This window comes from Scomber japonicus, chromosome 15 (assembly GCF_027409825.1).
Source record: "Scomber japonicus isolate fScoJap1 chromosome 15, fScoJap1.pri, whole genome shotgun sequence".
In the NCBI taxonomy this organism is placed as follows: Eukaryota; Metazoa; Chordata; class Actinopteri; order Scombriformes; family Scombridae; genus Scomber; species Scomber japonicus.
Window position 1 is genome coordinate 12,191,746 of NC_070592.1, and position 20,194 is coordinate 12,211,939.

The following is a 20,194-nucleotide window of genomic DNA, read 5'->3' on the forward strand; positions in this document are numbered from 1 at the left end:
GATAACAAAATCCACCTATCAGCACCTCCAAGGCTCACTACGTGATAAATCTAATTTCTTTAATCCTTATGTGATATAATGACATATCACTGCTCCTTGATAAGAAATAATCCCAAATATAACCCTCTCCTAAAACATCAACTTACTTTTTTTTACAACAAGCAGGAGCTCATGAATTTTTTTAAATATTAAAATGTTTAATACATGAAAACCTCTGATAATAATGTACAAATTGTGATCATTACTAAAAATATAGCTAAAAGAACATGCACTATTCAATGAAATATATCTCTCATCAAGTCATTTTAGTGTGAAACTGAGTCCTGAAAGTTCTATTTTCATATAAAAAGTGAAAAAGTTCAAATAGGCCATTCGGGGTAATGACTACTATTTTGTTACTTAATCTTAAGAATAATTATGACTTGTAATGAAGTATTGTTATATTGGTGATCACTGCTTTTATGTATGTGAAGAATCTGAATACAGTCAGTTTGTTATATGTGCATCCAAAATGTTTAAGGCGCTAAGCAACAGACACCCAAAACAGTGACCCAAATATTCCAAAAAACCCTGATTATATGTCATTATGTCACATAATGATTGTATGCCAACAATGTCATTCAATTGTCCTGCAGCTATGTTATTATTAGTGACACCTTTCCTGCCCTCCTCAGGTTGAAAGTCATTGTTAATAACCTGTTTCTCCAGGTATTCCGGTTCCTGTCCCCTGGACCCATTTGTCCCAGACAGCGACCAGCGGCTCCGTCACACTGACGCTGCTGGAGGCAGTGACATGGAAAGCCGGAGATGAGATTGTCATCGCCTCCACCGGCCACAGGTAGATTGTACAAGCACAAACAAGCACTCCCAAATACACACACACACATACACACACACACACACCTTGAGGCAGAGATTTGACAGTGTATTTTATAACAATGTGCCCCTCCCCCCAAAGGAGAGATGTCAGGGTTATATCCGACATCAAGCTAATCCTGAACATAACCAAATCCTGTAAAGTTGAAATAAATCTCAGCTGTTCAACAGAAGCACAAATATCTTGCCTGACAGGAAAACGTGGGGGGGGAAATAACTGCATTATTCACATATTTGTCTCCTTTGAGGGGTAAAAAAAACTCCAATAAAATGCACATAATCACACAGCAATGTTAATATTTGATATTAGATTTTTCTTTTATGAAAGTTTACAGGTGAACTGCTTTTCACAGTTTATGTTTTGTTGTATAAATTGCCACTTAAGTGTTGACGTAAGAAAGGTGAGGTGTCCTAATTGTAAGTCAAATGACATGCAAAATAAAAAAAATCATGAGCAGAGTATTCAGTATTATGAAAGCCTTGCTAGCATGGGGAAATTAAGTTATTAGTGAGTAATATTTAGTGAGGTACTTGGTATAGAATACAGTAACACAGCTAGAATGCAGCTAGAATATTTAAGAAAATAAATTAAGAAATAAGAATAATATGCAGCTATTGAAATCCAGTCCGATATAAAATCTTATGTTTATTAATCCAACACTTTGGGACATTTTGGGCCTTATTACAGCCTGGAAGATGATTTATAGTCTGATGTGCCAAAAAAAAAAAATTGGGTACTTGACATTTGTGCCATTTTGGCAGTTTTATCCATGTCTGAATCCTGCAGGAATAATTAGTCTTTTTTACCAGCAAGCCAACTGGTTAGGAGGTGGGCTATATCAAATTAAGCCTGAATTAAACTCAAAATCTGGCTGGATAACCAAGTAATCTTGCTTTGGTCTTCACTCTTTTATTTCTGTTTTTCAGGCACAGTCAGAGAGAGAACGAGGTGAGGAAGATCGCCAGCGTGTCAGCTAATGGCAAGACACTCACCCTGACCGAACCACTCAAGTACACTCACCTCGGGGTAAGCGTCACGCTGCCTGACGGGACAGTGTTTGAGGGCCGAGCAGAGGTGGGTCTCCTCACCAGGAACATCTTGGTTCGAGGAGCCCAACATGAAGAATGGAACGACAAGATCGAAGCCTGTCCGGATGGTTTCAACACAGGTACTGTGTCGTAGTGATCGTCTGTGAGATTTCTGATCTTTTGTGATTACATTTTATATTTTACAGATAATATCAAAGTAAAAATAACAGCTTGGCATTGCGATGTAAGCCTTGTGTGTGGTCATGGTGGTTTTTAATCTTTTAATCTTAATCTTTTTTATCTCTTCACTGCAGGTGAATTCACCACCCAAACTTGTTTCCAAGGAAGGTTTGGAGAGGAAGTCGGCAGCGATCAGTTTGGAGGCTGCATCATGTTTCACGCACCCCGGCCAAATGAGAATCTTGCAATCGGCAGACTGGAATATGTGGAGGTGCTTAGCAGATCGCATTTTAACTTTCAACCTGTTTTCCTAAAAGTCCTCATCCTCACAGTCTGTTACTTTTTGCTCCTTGAAAGTGAAATGATAAAGTTTAAAGTCTTTATGCTTTTGTGCCCCAGCTCTTCCATGCCGGACAGGCCTTCAGGCTGGGACGTTATCCCATCCACTGGCATCTGATGGGAGACATCAACTACAAGTCGTACGTCAGAGGTTGTGCGATCCATCAAACCTTCAACAGGGCCGTGACCATCCACAACACCCACCGACTGCTGGTGGAGCACAACGTCATCTATAACATCATGGGTGGGGCCTTCTTTATTGAGGACGGCATCGAGACGCAGAACATCCTGCAGTACAACCTGGCTGTGTTCGTCAAACAAAGCACCAGCCTGCTAAACGATGACGTCACTCCCGCCGCTTACTGGGTCACCAATCCCAACAACATCATCCGCCACAATACCGCCGCAGGGGGTACCCACTTCGGCTTCTGGTACCGTATGCATGAACACCCTGATGGCCCATCCTTCGACCGAAACATCTGCCAGAAGAAGGTTCCCCTCGGTGAGTTTCACAACAACACTGCACACTCCCAGGGCTGGTTCGGCCTCTGGATCTTCCAAGACTTCTTCCCCATGAAGAGCGGAGGCTGCAGATCCAAAACCCCAGAGCCTGCTGTCTTCCGCTCCCTCACTGCCTGGAACTGTGAGAAAGGTGCAGAGTGGGTCAACGTGGGCGCAGTGCAGTTCGATGGCTTCATCATGGTGAACAACGAGAAAGCCGGCATTGAAGCCAAGCGCATCTTTCAGTGGGCCGTGAGCAGCTTCGGAGAGAGTGGAGGGGCGCTGGTGTCCAACAGCACCATTGTGGCCCATGTGGATGAGCTCGGACTGGGAAACAACCACTGCACGCACCGAGGTGTCATCACGCCATACGATGATGGCATGAGTGTCCTTAACACCAAATTCATCAACTTCAACCGCGGCTCCTGCGCAGCCATCGGAGTGACCACTGTCGATGGGTTGTGTATCGATCGGTGTGGAGGCTGGGCTGTCAGGTTTAGTGGAGTCCAGTACTTCAATTCAAACAACAAGGGGGGCTTCAAGTGGGAGCACGAGGTGCAGCTGGTGGACACTGATGGCTCCCTCACAGGTACTCAGTCTTACTGCTAATTTTTGTATTGCTCTTATTTCTCACTTATTTCTCTCTCTTATTTCTCACGCCTATTTTAAGTGGTGGATTAATACATATTTGACGGTGGTCTAGTGAGTATTTACAGCAGCCAGTCAGTGTTTATGGAATTGACTTAATATAAACTACAGTGTGTGCGTTCATTTCACTAAGTACAAGTAGCTTATTTAATAGTATTTTGATGACAATGGAACTGTGTGGCTCTCAGTTTTAGAAGTGATGCAGCTTACATTGACCATGACTACTTGTTTTTCAGGAAACATCAACCACAAAGTTGTGCCTATGAGCTCCTTGCTCGACCCTGCGCACTGCTCCCAGAGTGCCGAGTGGAGCGTTGGCAACTTCCCCGGCGCTGTGTGCGACCACACTGTCAACTTCCACCGTTTTGCATTCAACAACCCCACACCCAGCTCTCTGAAGGGCAAAGATGCCATCATAACCAATGAACATGGTATTAAAACACTCAGACTTACTACATTCAAATGTAATTTTGTTGATGAGGAAGCAGTAGCTAATCTGGAACCTTTATTGACCTCTACTGGTGATTATTGGGAATTGATGTTAGCCTTAATAAAGAATAGTCAAGTTCTCAAATGAACACTGAAACAGGTTTTTCTTATTGTAATCATTCCTCCTGTTCATACTGACCATTATAAGATCTCCTCTAAATGTTTTCACAGTGTAAGTGACTGGGAACAAAATCAACAGTGTATTTAAAAGTTTATCTTAAGATAATATGAGGCTTTATCCATCTGAGTTAGTCAAACAAAGTTGACGTCTTCCACAGGTAGTCTTTTCAGTTTAAAAAATCCCTCTTTGTGCGATGGACAGTGTTTTTCTTTTCATCTGCAATGGAACAATCGCAACAATTTGGCACTAAAATGACACTAACTATGAAACATATTGACTTGATTTGACTAATGTGGTCAGCTAAGGCCTCATATTAGCTCTAAATACACTTTTAAAAAGAACATTTTTGCATAGTCGGACTGTGGATTTTGTCCCCCATCACTTTCAAAGTGCATAATGAATAAATCTTTTAATGGTCAGTATGAACAGGAAAAATTATGTCAGTGTTCATCTGGGCATCTAACTTTTATTTTAGGACAGAGTATAGACAATTGGACACATTGGAGAAATTGGAAGGTGTTTTCTGAATGCCAAAGATATTAGTAAGTAGGAGAAAATAATCAATAGGGTTAGGGTAATACTGATCATGAACTCTGTAAACCCTCTGCTTCCACTTTATGGTCTGTTTACAAAATGTATAATTCATCATTGTAAAACGTGTTTGTGTTCTGTTCACATTTTTAATCACATGCTGGAAATATATAACTTTCTTTATTATAAGACTGTCTTGACTGTGTCTGTGTCATTGTTACAGGCACCAGTGTGGTTCCCTATTTGAAGAAAAGACTGACTCATAAGCTTGGTTGGATGGCTCTGCTGGTTTCTGGAAAAACGTACAACTGGTACTTCAATGATATGGATCATCTCACAAACATCACTTACGATGCAAAGTTCTACGGCTTCAAGGTACATTTAGATCTTTTCCATCATAGTAGTTGTATAGGAAAATAATTGAATCGTCATGCATGACAATGACCAGCTTTCTGCATATTTACGCTGATGTTTCTGCATGTGTTTTTTCTCCTCATACAGTTAGATCAATACGTGATCATGAACCACAACCTCACACAGAGTCCTGACAGGTTCCGTATAGTCGACGAGAGGAACGGCTCATCAACGGCGCTAAGCTTCAACAATAACGACAACGGAGACTGGTACTTCGACAAAAGCTCCAAAAACCTCTACTTCATCGGTTAGACATATTTTATTAATCATTTCACTGATTGTAGCCTCTCATATGTGACTGAGGGTTTTTCTTGTTTTTTTATATAAATGCATTTGTAAATTCTTAATTTTATTATATAATAAATTATAGTATTAATAAATAAAGAATTAATAGTATTGAATAATCACCTGTTTAAAGCTACATTTAATGATTTTGTTATTGACATTATTTCAGTAGCCAGTTGATACGGCAACATTAATACAGACTGTTTCTATAGAGCTGAAACTTTCGTTTGTAGAAAAATTCTGCATTTATTCTGTGGTCCTTCAAGTAAATAACAACAAATAGTATAATTTAGGCATCACGGATACTTTTAAATTATAGCATAAACAAACTTGAATCTGCTTCATTATCGCTATTATTTTCCGTAACAGGGTTGTTATTTTGTTTCCATCACCTCATAACAGATATTTTTGAAATACATCATAGTTTGTCTCATTCAGTTCACTAATTGGAGTTTATTTTTTGTCCTTTCAATTATTTATCATTATCAAATCAAACTAAAATATCAATATGTTTACAGCATTCAATAGTTTGTGTATCTCTTCATTCACTCAACATTGTCCTGTTCCTACAGTGTCTGGGAAGACAGTCAGTAAGCGTCGGCGTCGTAACAGTGTTGACCGCTCCATGAAAGACGTTGGCGTGAGCTTAAGGGTCTACCGCTGCTTCTACACCGACTGCATCGCACCAACGCCACCGCCTCCCGCCACACTCGCCCCCCTACCCAGCGGCCGGCCAGACAACTTCATGTATGTTTCCCCTCTCTGCAACATTTCATTTATGAACAGGAACAAAGAATATTAGAGGTTATCGTTAAAAGGCAATGCCAGAAATTGCTCTAAGAGAAATTATTATATCAAAAGCACGCACTGTTGATTTAAAGTGGTTATTATGTTGACTCTGGTTTTAACCTTTCTAATGCTGTGTGTTTTTCTCCAGTCGCTGGTCTAATGCCTCTTTCTGGGAAAGTTCAGCTGAAAACAACTTCACTGTACCATCAGCAGGCGCTGATGTGGTCATCCCATCAGGTAATGTCTGATGATTTGTATACTTTAAGCACCGATATCTGCAAATGCATTCAATCTTTTGAAATTCCTAAACAACCAAAAGGTCAGTTTGAGCCAGCTGTAACAGTAATGAACTATTTACACAATATCTTTATATTCACATTGACCCTCAGGAAAGTGGGTAGTTTTGGACACCAACACTCCTCCTATCAACAAGCTGACGGTCATCGGAGTCCTTGAGATCTCCGACTCCATGAACACATCTTCCAGCAGACCAGCTCGCTCCGAACCGGTGTACGGCACTGTCATGATCGATGCTGTCTACATCTCCATCCAGGTCGGTATTCAGTAATCTTTATAAATAAGAAAATAATGTTTTATTATTATTTTAATTAAGCTTTAGGCACCTTGTATGAAAAACAACTACAACTGAACAGACCAAAAGAAAAGTGATACATAATAAAGAACTGTGAATCAAAATGAAGAGGAGATCACAGTCTGACAGATGCTGTCTGTGTCACTGTTGGTTCCTTTGATGTTCAGTGAAGTGATGATCTTGTCTGTCTTGTTTCAGGGCGGCAGGATGTTTGCAGGATCAGCTGACGAGCCATTCAGAGGTCAGCTGCACATCACACTGAGAGGGAACCACCGCACCCCAGACTGGCCTCTGCCTAACGGACCCAACCAGGGATCCAAAGTGCTGGGTAAGAATACTGTGTCAGGCTCAAGATCTGATGGTCACTGCTTTGTTAGTCGGGGAGATAAATGAGAGACGTTTTTTTTGTTTCAGTAATCGGCCTTCTAAATACAAAATATAAAAACTAATATAAAAATGTTCATGCAGCTTTACAGTGTATTTAATGCAACTCTATTTTCCTCATATGATATTTTTGTAAGTTATTGTCCAATACATTTAGTATGTTGTAGAATATGCTGCAATATTTCATTTATTGCAAATATAACTGCATAAATTATACATTATATTTTAAGTCAGGATATTATAATACTATATTATAAATAAATGGTTGAAGAAAATCTACATTTTAATTATGACCTTTTTCAGATTTTTTGATAATTTATTGAAATATTAACGATGCTACGCTCAGAAGATGTTTGAATTCTTAATTCACATTTTTGACTGTACAGTTTACCATCATGAAATTGACAGGCATTGTCTTCACTGACAAAGACATAATATTATTAAGGGATACTGTGCTATTACTCATATCACAGCCCAGATGGATGTGTGGTCACACGGTTGAGCATTAAGTCTGTTTTTTTGTTGTCCAACAGGTGTGTTTGGTACTCTGGAGCTCTACGGACTGCCTCACAATGTTTACCACACCAAACTAGCTGCTACATCCAATGCTGGCTCCAACAGCCTCAAACTGGCACAGTCTGTCGACTGGCAGGTCTCTGTGGTTTTATTTTATTTGCCTTATTTGTATTTAATGTAAAGATCTTAAAAGCAGAATAATCATATAGAAGTGTACATTTGAGTCACACAACCAGTGACAGACAGTAGTCATTTTTGTTTACGTGTCTGCTCATGTGTGCAGGTTGGAGACGAGGTCGTCATCTCCACCACGAGCTACAATGCATCGGAAACAGAAAAACACAAGATCACTGCTGTGTCATCAGACGGCCGTGTACTAACCCTGGACCAGCCTCTGGCCTACATGCACATCAGTCAGTTCAACACCTGTCACAGCTCACACAGCACACGTCTGCAGAACCTAAAAATGATGTAGAATTTACATTGTGACAATTACATTTAAAACATTTTTGATTAAAATCCATTTGCTACATGCCAACTAATAAGTTTGCTATCCATTAATTAACTTTTTATTAAAATAGCTCAAAAGACTTGTGGCTTGATATGTTCAATCATTTTGATTACAAAGAAAAAATTAACTTGGGAAAAGTTGAATTGGAACTTTTTAGAAACCAGAACTATTTCATTCTAAATTAATTCACAACATCCATAAACTGTGTTTTGGCTCTTTTAGTTTTGAAGTTGAACAAAACAGCAGATGAAAATATGAGGGAAACCTGGGGAAAGGGTCCGCTAAAATGTAATGCAACCTAAAATACTTACATAGCGATTCCTCTTTGTCTCTGTCCAGGTGAGACTCACTCTGTCTCAGACACGTCATACACTCTGGCTGCTGATGTCGGCCTCCTGACCAGAAACATCAGGATCATCGGTCAGGAGTATGAGGATATGATGAAAGACTCATTCGGAGCCAGACTGTTGGTCGGCACCTACTCCTGGGCTGGAATCGACTATAAAGGTGAGAAGACATTCTTTGTTTTGTGTTAAATGTCAACTCTGTGTTATTTGGATAAATTACCCTTGAAATTATTGTTTTTAAAGAAAATATTTATTATTAGAGTTATATATGTTTAAATAATAGAAAACTAATAGACACACATATTCAGCCCCATTCTGATTGTTTATTCTGTTTTTTTATTATTTGCTTGTTATTTAAACATATTTAACACATTGTTTGATATTGTATTCTTTAAGGCAAGGCTCAGATCAGGAATGTGGAGTTCTTCCACTCTGGTCAGGAGGGCTGGAGCGACTACAGCGACCCTCGCTACTCTGTGGCCTTCCTCAACCTTGGAGCGGTAAGTTTTATGAAGTTATTTAAAAGATGGCAGACATGTCCAACAAACTTCTGTATTAACATTCCCTTTTATAGGCCAAGAAAATAATAGAGTAAATAAATAATAGAATTGTCTCTTTTCTTCATTAAATAGGTTTCAGCAGAAGACTCGTACCTTCAGGGCTGTGCTTTCCATGACGGCTTTGCTCCGGCAATCGGAGTCTTTGGAACAGAAGGGCTGAACGTTGACGACAACATCGTCCACCAAACTGTCGGAGAAGGTAAACACCACACTTAGCTTCAACTAATGATGAAGAAGTAATCCTAACAGAAACTGCAAAGCAAAACTAAACCAAAAAAGCATGTCAAAGACAGAATATATAAAATTAAATGTGACCACAGGAACAGAAGCAGCTCTCACCAGCAGCTCCTTTAAGTGCTAAAATATGCCCATTTACAGGTATCAGAATTTGGGGCAACAAGATAACAGTGAGGAGAAACCTGGTGATGATGACATTGTGGCCTGGATCATACCAGGGCAGAGAGGAGTCCTTCAACTTTGCCTGGAACGCTGCCATCGAGGTCTGTCTTCTTAATGTGTAAGAGTGTAATTATACCTTTAAAAAACACACTCGCTGCATTTTCACCTGTCTACTTTTTTCTGCAACATCAGGTCAACGAGGGGACGAACGTTGTCCTGCAGCATAACATCGTGGCAGGTTACGAGAGAGTGGCGTACCGCATCGATGGTGAACCATGCCCAGGTAAGGACATGGATGCTTTTCATGATTTCACTGTGCAGTATAAATGATTGACAGCTTATATTTTGGTACTTTTGCGGCAGGAAAAAAATGCATGTCAGACATCCTCAAAGACATTTTCCCACATGACTTGTGCTTGTGTAGGTAATCTGAACGAGAATGAGAAGTGGATTCATAACGAGGCTCACGGCGGTTTGTACGGAGTGTATATGAACAAAGACGGTTTGGCTGGCTGCAGTTTAATTCAGGGCTTCTTCATCTGGAGGAGCCTTGACTTCGGCATCTACTTCCAGGTACGCTTACGTTTATCTACAGACTTTATTCCTCAACAAAAGAAGTTCAGAGATCATTTTTTGACTACAGTTTTGGAACGTGTGTTGAGTTTTGACTCCAGTTAGGTGTTAGGAAATGCAAAATAAACTGGGGATTTACTGAAATACAACAGAAACTAGGCATGTGGAGCAAAATGAGCATCCAGCTTTGATCTAGACAATTGTAGAAGTATTTTAAACCTTTAATTTAGCACGTTACTAAAGATAAACAGTGTTGTGAAGAAAGAATATTGTGTCTGTTTGGAAGCAACTGAAGTTTATTATGTTCATGCTCACTTTTTAAAGAAGTTTGGCTTTGATATCAATAGGTTTTACAAGAATTTAGGTTCCTTAAAAAAGAAAATAAAGAGCAGGAGCTGCCGGCTTCAAGTAATCTAGATTATCTACAAGAAATGATAACATCCTCCTCTTCCTCTAACCCTCACAGGTCATCATTAACGTGGTCATTTCTAATGTGACCCTGGTGGACAACGGGATGGGGGTTATGTCTATTATGTACGCTCCTCCTGCTGTCTCCCACGTGTACGCTGATAAGAAAGTACACATTCAGGTAATACATTTAAAGTGATTGAGTCATTATTTGTTTCTTCATTCTCTCATTTTTCATACAGTTGTTACTTTTTTTATTGACAGTTGTATTCCTCTTTTCCCAGAATGCACTGATCGTTGGCAGCAGCCCGAACTTCAACTGTGCAGACACTTTGTCCGACAGCCACTTCAATATGGCCATCACCAACGGACATCGAGCCCCCAGACCTCTCAATGGTACAGCACAACCTCTCTGAAACACTCTGTGGCAACATCTCTGTGCTATAAAGTAGACTGATTTGGGCATTTTTCATGTTTTAATGGTCCAGTCCAAAATTTAGTGCCATCTAGCAGTGAGGTTGCAGATTAAAAACAACTGTATAGCCCTCCACCTCCACCTTCAGGTATAAAGAAGAAACTACAGTGGCCACAAAACTCGCACAACATGTGAAAAGCCCCTCTCTAGAGCTAGTGTTTGGTTTGTCCCTTCTGGGCTACTGTAGAGTGGTGCAACATGGCAGCCTCCCTGGAAGAGGAACTGCTCCCTATGTAGATAGAAAGGACTCATTCAAAGCTAACAAAAACAGAACCATTTTTATTTTCAGGTGATTATACACTACTTAAAACATACTTAATAATATTATTAGTCTGTTCTACTGGATGCTACTAAATTCTACACACTGGACCTTTAATTTAGATATCCCCAATCATTTTAATCATGGAAAATGAATATACTGTACATGTCTTAAATGTTTACATTATTTCAACGTTTCTTTTTAGATTTGCTAGCTGTTTTAGGGTTATTGTGTAGATTTGACAAACTAAGACCTTAAATATAAATATACATATCAACGCAGGTTGGTAAAACTAAAATAAATCAACCTCTCCTCACTTGGTATCTTTGTTTTAACTGTGTGCAGGTGGCAGATCTGGAATCTGCTGGCCATCGTTTTTATCTTCACACAATACTGCTCCAGAGAAGCCCCATCCTGGGACCATGAGCTACAACGCCATCAAAGGAATGATGACAGTCGTTGGTGAGTCCAAATTAGTTTAAAATAAGATGCAGGTGTTGAAGGTGATGAGCCTTTGTCGTAGTTTATTTTATGCTGCTGTTGTGATCAAAATCTTCACAATAAATTGAAAATCTATTTCTTAATTTTCCGTTTTCTTCTCTTTTCCCAGACACAACGTTTGTTGGATTCAAAAACGTCTGCTCCACCGAGACGAACGTGATGTTCATGACCAACCCGATGAACGACGATTTGCAGCACCCTGTGGAGGTTTCAGGCCTGAAGATGATTGACAGCACAGAGTTGGCCAAAGTCTTCATCCACAGGGCTGATCTGGGGTAAGTCACGAACAGATATGTAGGATGTGATTAAACTTCATCAGGCAGTGAGAAAAGGCTGAGAAAAAATGGGAGGCATTTGCCTGTTATTGACAAATGATTCACCTGGACACATCTTTGATACATTTATAAAAGCAGAAATAGAATAGTTAACAGGCAAACACTGACATAACAGTTGATTTTAGTTTAATAAGTGTCTTAGAAATGTCTCCAAAGTTATTACAATAATGTGTTGATTTGTATGTGCTGCTCTGAGTCATCCTGTACAAATTAAACAAATGCAGTAATAGTTGCATGTTTTATTTATGATTTAAAATGATAAAAAGCATCAATTTAGACATAAACCTGAATATGATTTGATTGACTCTGTTTTTAAGTGTTTGACAAAGAATAAAATCAACAATGTATGTTTTTGTGCTTCAGGTTGATAGACCCGTCTAACTGTGTGGACATGGAGTGTGATGCAAAGAAGAAGAGCTTGCTGAAGGACTTGGACGGGTCGTTCCTGGGCACAGTGGGAAGCGTGGTGCCTCATTCTGAGTTTGCGTGGGGAGGGGATCCCAGGAGGGGACTGGGCGACTACCGAATCCCCAAAGTCATGCTCACTTACCCCAACGGCAGCCGCATCTCTGTGGACCAGATCGCTCCACACAAAGGTACAAAACTAGACTAGGGAGTTTATTTGGATGACATTTTATTTTCAAAGCAAAATGTTGGATGTGTTACAAACCGGTCACACAGCTATAATGGGCTGTATATCTTCTTTAAGTTGAATGTAATCGAAATATAAGAAAAACTAAGAAAACCGAAGCTCAGTCTGACTGTCTGTTATTGCTTCATCTTTCTTTCAGGTGTGATCAGGAAAGACTGCACTTACATAAAATCCTGGCAGAGCTACAAGTGTTTCGGGCTGAATTACAGGATGCTGGTGATCGAGAGTCTTGACTCAGACACAGAGACCAGGCGTCTGTCCCCAGTCGCTGTGCTCGGAGATGGCTATGTGGATCTGATCAATGGTAAGAGCAGTTTTATAGTCCTGATACTAGAGCCTGACTGATATTATCAGCCAATATTGGCCTATCATAGATTGATATCTGCATATATATTGTCTGATATGCAGCATTTTATATATATTTGATCCTTTTTTCTTATTTCAAGTTTAAAAGTGTTTTTTTGTCGTTTTTTGTTTTATTTATTTAGTTTATTGTTAAACTGTAAAATATCATGCTGCCTCCTTTACATATCTTTGTCCCAAGTGTTTGATAACCATATTTGAGTGATCTTTGCAAAAAAATGTATATCAATATCAGAATTTTTCTACTCCTACTATCAGTATCGGCATCAATTCCCATCAACCCAGTATCAGTTTGGCCCTACCTGATACAACCAGGACTGGGTCTACAATCATAGCAAATGTGTCTTTAATTCAGGTGTGTGTTTGTGTGTCCAGGCCCTCAGGATCACGGTTGGTGTTCTGGCTACACCTGTCAGAAGAGAGTGTCTCTCTTCCACAGCATCGTGGCCACCGGCCGCAGCTTCGACATCTACTTCAGCAGCGTGAGCCCTCAGAAACTTCGCTTCATGATGATTAACGCGGATCAATCTGAGGTCAGAGCACGCTTACAATCCAAGTATTATTAACTTTAATTCAAACTGAGGTATATTTTCTCACAAAGTGATGTTTTGCTTTTGAATGCTTACAGAGCATCATGGTGTCAGTCTTCTACTCCAAGCCTCAGCGGTTGGATGTGTACGTTAACAACAGTCTGATCGCTCCCACTAATGCGAAGTGGAACGATGACAATACTGACTACACCCTGAAGGAGCCGACCTCTCCAGGTAATGATGCTTCACACACACACAGATAATGTTACTGTGATCAAGTTCAGGAAGAAGCTGCAGTGTCTAAACAGTATATTCATTTCCAGGTCAGTACGTCCCCCAGCTGAGCGCCACTATGGGTACCAACTACTTTGACCAGGACTACAAGATGATCAAGGTCGTGCTGAGAGGCTCCACACCGGCAGAGATCCGAACCGCCCCAGTCCTCTTCATCTCCTTCGAGCTGCCCGCCATGACTGAGGATGAGTTCTTTGGAGATAACCTGATCAAGAACCTTGCTACGTTCCTCAAAGTTCCCTCAAATATGATCCGCATCACCAAAATCGTCCGGGAGGATGGAGGAGCACGACGCAGGAAGAGATCCGCAGGCATGAAGGTGGAACTGGAGATCAAGAAACCTCCAGTCCAGCAGACCTCTAACAGCACCAATGGTTAGTGAGAAGTCTGATTGCTGCTCTGACTGTTTTTCAATTGGCCTAAAAATTCAGATCCAACCCTAAAATAGAAAATACAGATTTATTTGTAACATCTCTCTGTTCTTTGTGTGTCTTCTCAGATGAGGAGGACTTCACTTTGTTGAAGAATGTTGCGGATAATCTGGGTCAGGCTGCCGTTTCTGGTAACCTGAGTCAGTCCATCGGCTTCAACGTTTCCTCAATGGGCGTCGTCCCTCCTCCTCCTCCGTCCTCTGACCCCAACTGGAAGAATGTACGACTGCAAACAGAATCATAACACACTTATATTCAGGAATAAAGTAATTGAATATTAATAAGTGGTCATACTATGCTTTTAATCTCAGGTGGCAACAGAGGAAGTGACGAGGGAAGACGAAAAAGTGAGCTACGTGACCAGTGTGAATAACCTGCTGCTGATTGAGGAGCCCATAGCCGGGGAGTACGTGGGTCCTCTGCAGCAGCAGCCAAGTCTGATGGCCGTGGATGAACAGGTGAAGCACTGATAACAATCATTGCACAGCTGATGTTAATGCCAAACATCAGTCAGAGAAATGACAAACTGTGATTTAAAGCTGCTTAGACTAGAAATTCCTGTGTTATTAAGCCGAAAATGTGGGAGTTGTTTGCCCAGTTTTTGGATTGGTTATTGGAATAATAAATAGTACAGTTATGTGGAGAAAACATAAAACATAAAAGACTGCTACTACTACTTCAAGTTTTGTTTGGGTTTGGGGGTAAAAAAAACACATCTTTCTCATCTATAACCATCTGGTAATATTTTAGCCTAAACAGGGCTGTATTTGCCCTTTTTTAATTGATTGAATTAAATGTTAACAAAATACACTGCAAAAAGCTTTGTTCTCCTAATTATTGTTTTCATCTCCTCACTGTTAAATTTGGTACCATTTTTGTCCATTTAAAAAGATATTTATCCCGAAGAACATGAACACTTATATAAAAGTCATGTTAGTGTAGGTGGAGTGGACTACAGCAGATTTCAGCACCACCACAGATTTAAAAAATATTTAGGATTGTGTAGAATAAAGCTATGGAAAAGTGAAGCATTAGTTCACTACACAACAGCTGCTGTCTGTAAACACTGACCTGTGATATCGTCTGCAGGGTAACTGTGTCTCTGTGGGAGTAACGTCTCTCACCGCCACGGCCAGCCTGAAGGACGCCAGCGGCAACAGCGTGGACGGACTGGAAGGAAACACCACTATCCTGTTCAGCAACTGCTGGGCCAACTTTACCAGCCTGGCCATCGTCAACAGCGGTACGTCTACATCCTGATTTTTAAAATAAGTCTTACAAAACTGATTGAAACATATTTACTGTCAGATGACGGGAGGCTGTGAAGTTTACAACCAAGATGCCAAATTCTGACCTCTGAGAGTATTGTAGTTTTAAGTTCCTTATTTCATTTTGTTACACAAAGGGCAGCCTGAAAACATTGTTTCAACATGTACTCTATTAGTATCAGTGCAAGGATATAAGTACTGGTTTCAAGATTTTTAAATTATACCCACCTCTATAAATAACAGAATTTAAGTATTTTGTTGTTCCTACCAATCGATATCTAAATTTTATTAAGAGGCAGCGTCACATTGTGTAGGTAAAGGAGGCTGTGGACATTAATAATCAAATAATTAGAGACTAATAATAAATAATAATAAACATAAGCAGCCAACTTGATTTTGTGTATCAGCTTCACACCAAAGGACTTGGCTGCTCAGTTTTGATCATTAGTTCCTGTAGAAAGAGACGTGTGCACACAGATGTAACTTTTGATTAAACATTTCTACATGTCTTATCAATCAGTTAATCAGACTTTATTTGTATAGCAGTTTTCATAAAAATATAATGGAACATAAAGTCCTTTAGCCAATAAAATGTGTTGAAGTAAAACCAGATATAAAAAGTTGGTTATAAAAAGGAAAACAAGTAAAATAAAAACAGAATAAAAGGATATACCAGGACATAGCTTTAACGCATAGTTTTTGAATGAAAGTCTTAAATACTGACATCTCCTCTCCCTGCAGGTGAAAATCTGACCATGGACTTCACTCTGAACGAATGGGGCGCTAAGTCAAGATCCTTCTCCGTCAAGAATACCCCGACCACCCAGACCCCCTTGACCAGCAGCGATGTCACTGTGCCAGCATCCAACACCCCGACCACAAGCAGTCAATTCACTGCGCCAACCTCCACCACTCTGGTCCCCACCTCAACCCATCAGTTCAACACAACCAAGCAGTTCACCACCTCAACCACAATCGACGTGCCGACCACTGACAACAGCATCTTCAGCTCCAGCACGGCCGTGACTGCTGGTAGTCTGTGTGTGGTCAGCGTCATCTACGCAGTGGCCTGCTGTTCAGGCGACGTTCCGCTGTGCTAGATAGAGCGGTGCTGTGAAATCTGTGAAAGCTGTAATATGAAGGATTTATGAAGGAATCCTCAACATAAAAATCCAGTTTCTCTGACAGAGATTAAGACTTTAAGATTTTGTGAAAATATACATTGAGAAGTAAATCTAGTCTTAATCCCTGTTCAGGAAATTGGCCCACAGTCTGCTACATAAAACAAGTGTATTCCTTTAATATTTTATGCAAATGGTTGTTTTTTTTCTGTTCTTTTTGGGGCTATTTTGTTTCATTATGTGTAAATCTGTTTGATATGATCACAAATCAGGTGTGAGATCCATATGGACTCTTTATTTTATAAAAAGGTGCAATAGAGCTGAACATGAAACCATAACAGGGTAAAGGAAGAAATGAAGTTTTCCGATTGTTGTATTTTGATGATTTTTTTAAACTATATTCTCTCTTCAATAAATTCTATTTTTCCATTATTAAATATATATTTCCTGTATCAGTGTTTTTCTTGACAAAGGCAATTATTTTCATATTATACATAAATAACATCAGTCTTCCAGTCACATTATCTAGCCCTTTAATTTCATTTATTTTATTTTATTTTTACAAATTACACATTTTATAAGTCTGAACCAGATTCTGATTCATCTTCGGTTTGCCTTTGATGCCTTCCAACTATCACTTCTCAATCACAGACTTGTTGTAAGTGCAAAAGTTCATGTATTCTCCACCTCCATTGGTGACTCCGACTATTCTGCAAATAAAACTTTAAATGATACCAAAAAACACTTTTGCCCAGTCACACAAATATTTAGGAGTTTGTCCTGACAGCAGGCTGTTATTCATATTCAACATTTGGCTCAAAACTTAACTTCTTGTATAGAATAAAACACTTTATCATCACTAACAACACGTTTCTACTCATCAAGCTCTACTGCTGAAGCTACTTCAAATCTCTTGTAACATTTAAATCTTGTAACTACAGAAACTCAGTAACTTATTTCCCTCATGTTTGCACTAACATTAGCAGAGCTGGTTCCAGGTACTATGCAGCTTTTAAATCTCATGAACCAATAAACTGCATTCAAACCACAGTCTTTCACATCTATATCATCTATATTGATGTATATTGTGGTTGTCTGGGCTCAGTTGTGTTGTTTCTGTTTGAATTGTTCTTGTTCTCAGGTCTTCTTTTAAAAAAAGATCTCAATCTCAATGAGACTACCAGATTAAATAGAGATGTTTTTATATAAATAATGTAGAATACAGTCTCTGTCCATGGTGCTGACGGACGCTGATTGGCTGCATGTTTTTAGTTTTTCACCATGGCGCCTCTTACGCACCACCAGATGGCAGGAGACTCCACAGTAAACACTGAATGCATGGTGCACTGAGGCACAGGTTCAGTAAGACTTGAAGTGCTGCTTGACCTGAGAGAAAACTCTAAAATAGGATAGAAGAAAGTCATCATTTGCTGTCATCTTGCGCTTCTTACAATCAAGTTTTGTTGCAGAAACGTCAAATCAAATATTTGAAGTTGATGCGAATCTTTTCAGCGCACATCTGTTCCCCCAAGGAGGAGGAGGGGGGGGGGCGGACGGCAGAGGAACAATTAGTTTTACAGCCTTAATTTGAGCCCTCCATTTAGCCTTAACGATAACAGTACAATGTGGGCGTGTTCTCGCCCCCTTTTTTAACGTTGCACCGCCTGTCCTCCTGAGCTGTGCGCACTTTGCGGAGCAGCCACTTGCTGCAGAGTGGATGCAGAGTTCAGCTCCGGCTTTGCCCCTGGTCCCCCCGGACACAGCTCAGGCTCCGGCTCTGATAAAGGAAGAGACCAGAGGATGGATTTCTGTCACTTCACTTTTCTCTATGGGGCTCTTGTGTTTGCGTGGGGAATCCCCAGTTTCCAGACTCTGGCTATTTTTCCCCCATTAGCCCCGAAGAGCAGCAAGGTGGCGAAGCTCTTTGATGGGCAAGAGGCGTCCAAGTATTTCAAGGAGTTTTACGCGCCACCTTCAATCATTAAATCAGCGTCTAAAGAATTAATTGAGCCTCATGACTACATGCTGTCTATTTACAAAACCTTCTCCACGGCGGAGAAACTGGGACTCAACGCCAGCTTTTTTCGCTCCTCTAAAGCTGCAAACACAATTGCAAGTTTTGTGGATAATGGGCAAGGTATGTGACGCTCTACTGTGTGTGTGTGTGTGTGTGTGTGTGCAGGTAGGATTGATTGAACACCCATGACTCATAGTTTGCCTCCCAGATTAATTCAGTGCAGACAATAGTGGGATTCTTCCTGACAGATTCACTTCTCTGTGGTATGCACATCATCTCTGTGAGAATGCATCTGACCCTGCTGTTTTAATGCTTTCCACAGATGACCTCCCACTCTCCCCTCTGAGGAGACAGCGGTATCTGTTCGACGTCTCAACCCTCTCCCAAAAAGCGGAGGTGCTGGGAGCCGAGCTCAGGATATACACCAAAGTGTCTGGGAATTTCAGGATATCGGAAACAGAACCCGTCGACATCCAGCTCCTCTCCTGCCACGACCAGCAGCTGCTCGACTCCAAGACACTGGACCTCCAGGATTCTCACAGGCCAAAGTGGGAGGTGTTGGACGTGTGGGAAATATTCAAAGAGCGGCAACACCTGAGCCAAGGGAAGCTCTTCTGCCTGGAGCTCAGGGCCATGCTGGACAACCCTGAGAGGGAGCTGGACCTGCACCTTTTGGGCTTGCACAGACACAGCAGGCCCCAGCAGAAGAAAGCCATTTTAGTGATCTTCACCAGGTCCAAGAAGAGGCAGACCCTCTTCAGTGAGAGGAGGGAGGGGAGAGCATTACTGGGGGTTGGGAGGAAAGCCAAGGAGAGGGGCCCTGGCACCAAAGCCAGCCGGAGAAGGAGGACGGCTGCGTCCAAAACTCGCCACGGGAAGAGGCACGGCAAAAAGTCCAAATCCAGGTGCAGCAAGAAGCCGCTGCACGTGAATTTCAGGGATCTGGGCTGGGATGACTGGATCATCGCCCCGCTGGATTACGAGGCGTACCACTGCGAGGGTGTGTGTGACTTCCCCCTTCGCTCCCACTTGGAGCCCACCAACCACGCCATCATCCAGACTCTGATGAATTCAATGAACCCCAGCAACATGCCACCCAGCTGCTGTGCCCCGTCCAAACTCAGCCCCATCAGCATCCTCTACATTGACTCAGGAAACAATGTGGTCTATAAACAGTATGAGGACATGGTGGTGGAGTCTTGTGGCTGTCGGTAGTAGATCTGGAAGGTGTCGTGGTGTTGACTTTGACCTCCTTCTTGTTCATCAGGCTTTCCAGTTAATGGGAATCAAACAGCATTACAGTCTGTGTGGTGGCAAAGCTGCACCCGAAGAGAACATTTATACCTCATATGTTTGTTTTCTTGTTTGTTCTGTTAAGGAATTATTATTGTCTAAAGGTTGTCCATCTGACCGCCTTGAACTCTGCAGTGTCCACCAATATCGTGGATATATGAAA

At 40.9% G+C, this 20,194-nt stretch overlaps 2 protein-coding genes across 2 annotated transcripts in view; both read left to right on the forward strand.

The window, feature by feature from the left end:
* Positions 1-16,700, forward strand: part of LOC128373880 (fibrocystin-L-like) — a 42,620-nt gene extending 25,920 nt beyond the window's left edge. Inside the window, exons 46-77 of the mRNA XM_053334074.1 lie at positions 709-838; positions 1,804-2,045; positions 2,220-2,356; positions 2,485-3,514; positions 3,810-4,004; positions 4,938-5,089; positions 5,216-5,375; positions 5,986-6,165; positions 6,344-6,439; positions 6,592-6,755; positions 6,993-7,122; positions 7,712-7,830; positions 7,978-8,107; positions 8,545-8,712; positions 8,949-9,056; positions 9,192-9,311; positions 9,491-9,612; positions 9,704-9,794; positions 9,936-10,084; positions 10,551-10,673; positions 10,777-10,888; positions 11,572-11,688; positions 11,837-12,002; positions 12,426-12,658; positions 12,854-13,018; positions 13,453-13,610; positions 13,706-13,841; positions 13,931-14,275; positions 14,401-14,552; positions 14,644-14,790; positions 15,422-15,575; positions 16,342-16,700. Coding sequence (XP_053190049.1) covers positions 709-838; positions 1,804-2,045; positions 2,220-2,356; positions 2,485-3,514; positions 3,810-4,004; positions 4,938-5,089; positions 5,216-5,375; positions 5,986-6,165; positions 6,344-6,439; positions 6,592-6,755; positions 6,993-7,122; positions 7,712-7,830; positions 7,978-8,107; positions 8,545-8,712; positions 8,949-9,056; positions 9,192-9,311; positions 9,491-9,612; positions 9,704-9,794; positions 9,936-10,084; positions 10,551-10,673; positions 10,777-10,888; positions 11,572-11,688; positions 11,837-12,002; positions 12,426-12,658; positions 12,854-13,018; positions 13,453-13,610; positions 13,706-13,841; positions 13,931-14,275; positions 14,401-14,552; positions 14,644-14,790; positions 15,422-15,575; positions 16,342-16,700 — 5,990 coding nt within the window. The remainder of the gene's footprint in view (positions 1-708; positions 839-1,803; positions 2,046-2,219; positions 2,357-2,484; positions 3,515-3,809; positions 4,005-4,937; positions 5,090-5,215; positions 5,376-5,985; positions 6,166-6,343; positions 6,440-6,591; positions 6,756-6,992; positions 7,123-7,711; positions 7,831-7,977; positions 8,108-8,544; positions 8,713-8,948; positions 9,057-9,191; positions 9,312-9,490; positions 9,613-9,703; positions 9,795-9,935; positions 10,085-10,550; positions 10,674-10,776; positions 10,889-11,571; positions 11,689-11,836; positions 12,003-12,425; positions 12,659-12,853; positions 13,019-13,452; positions 13,611-13,705; positions 13,842-13,930; positions 14,276-14,400; positions 14,553-14,643; positions 14,791-15,421; positions 15,576-16,341) is intronic.
* A 1,821-nt stretch (positions 16,701-18,521) lies between these two features.
* gdf6b (growth differentiation factor 6b) lies at positions 18,522-19,953 on the forward strand. The gene is made up of 2 exons (XM_053334516.1): positions 18,522-18,858; positions 19,061-19,953. Exons 1-2 carry the CDS (start codon positions 18,522-18,524, stop codon positions 19,951-19,953), a joined length of 1,230 nt encoding a protein of 409 aa, XP_053190491.1.
* The last annotated feature ends 241 nt before the right edge of the window (positions 19,954-20,194 follow it).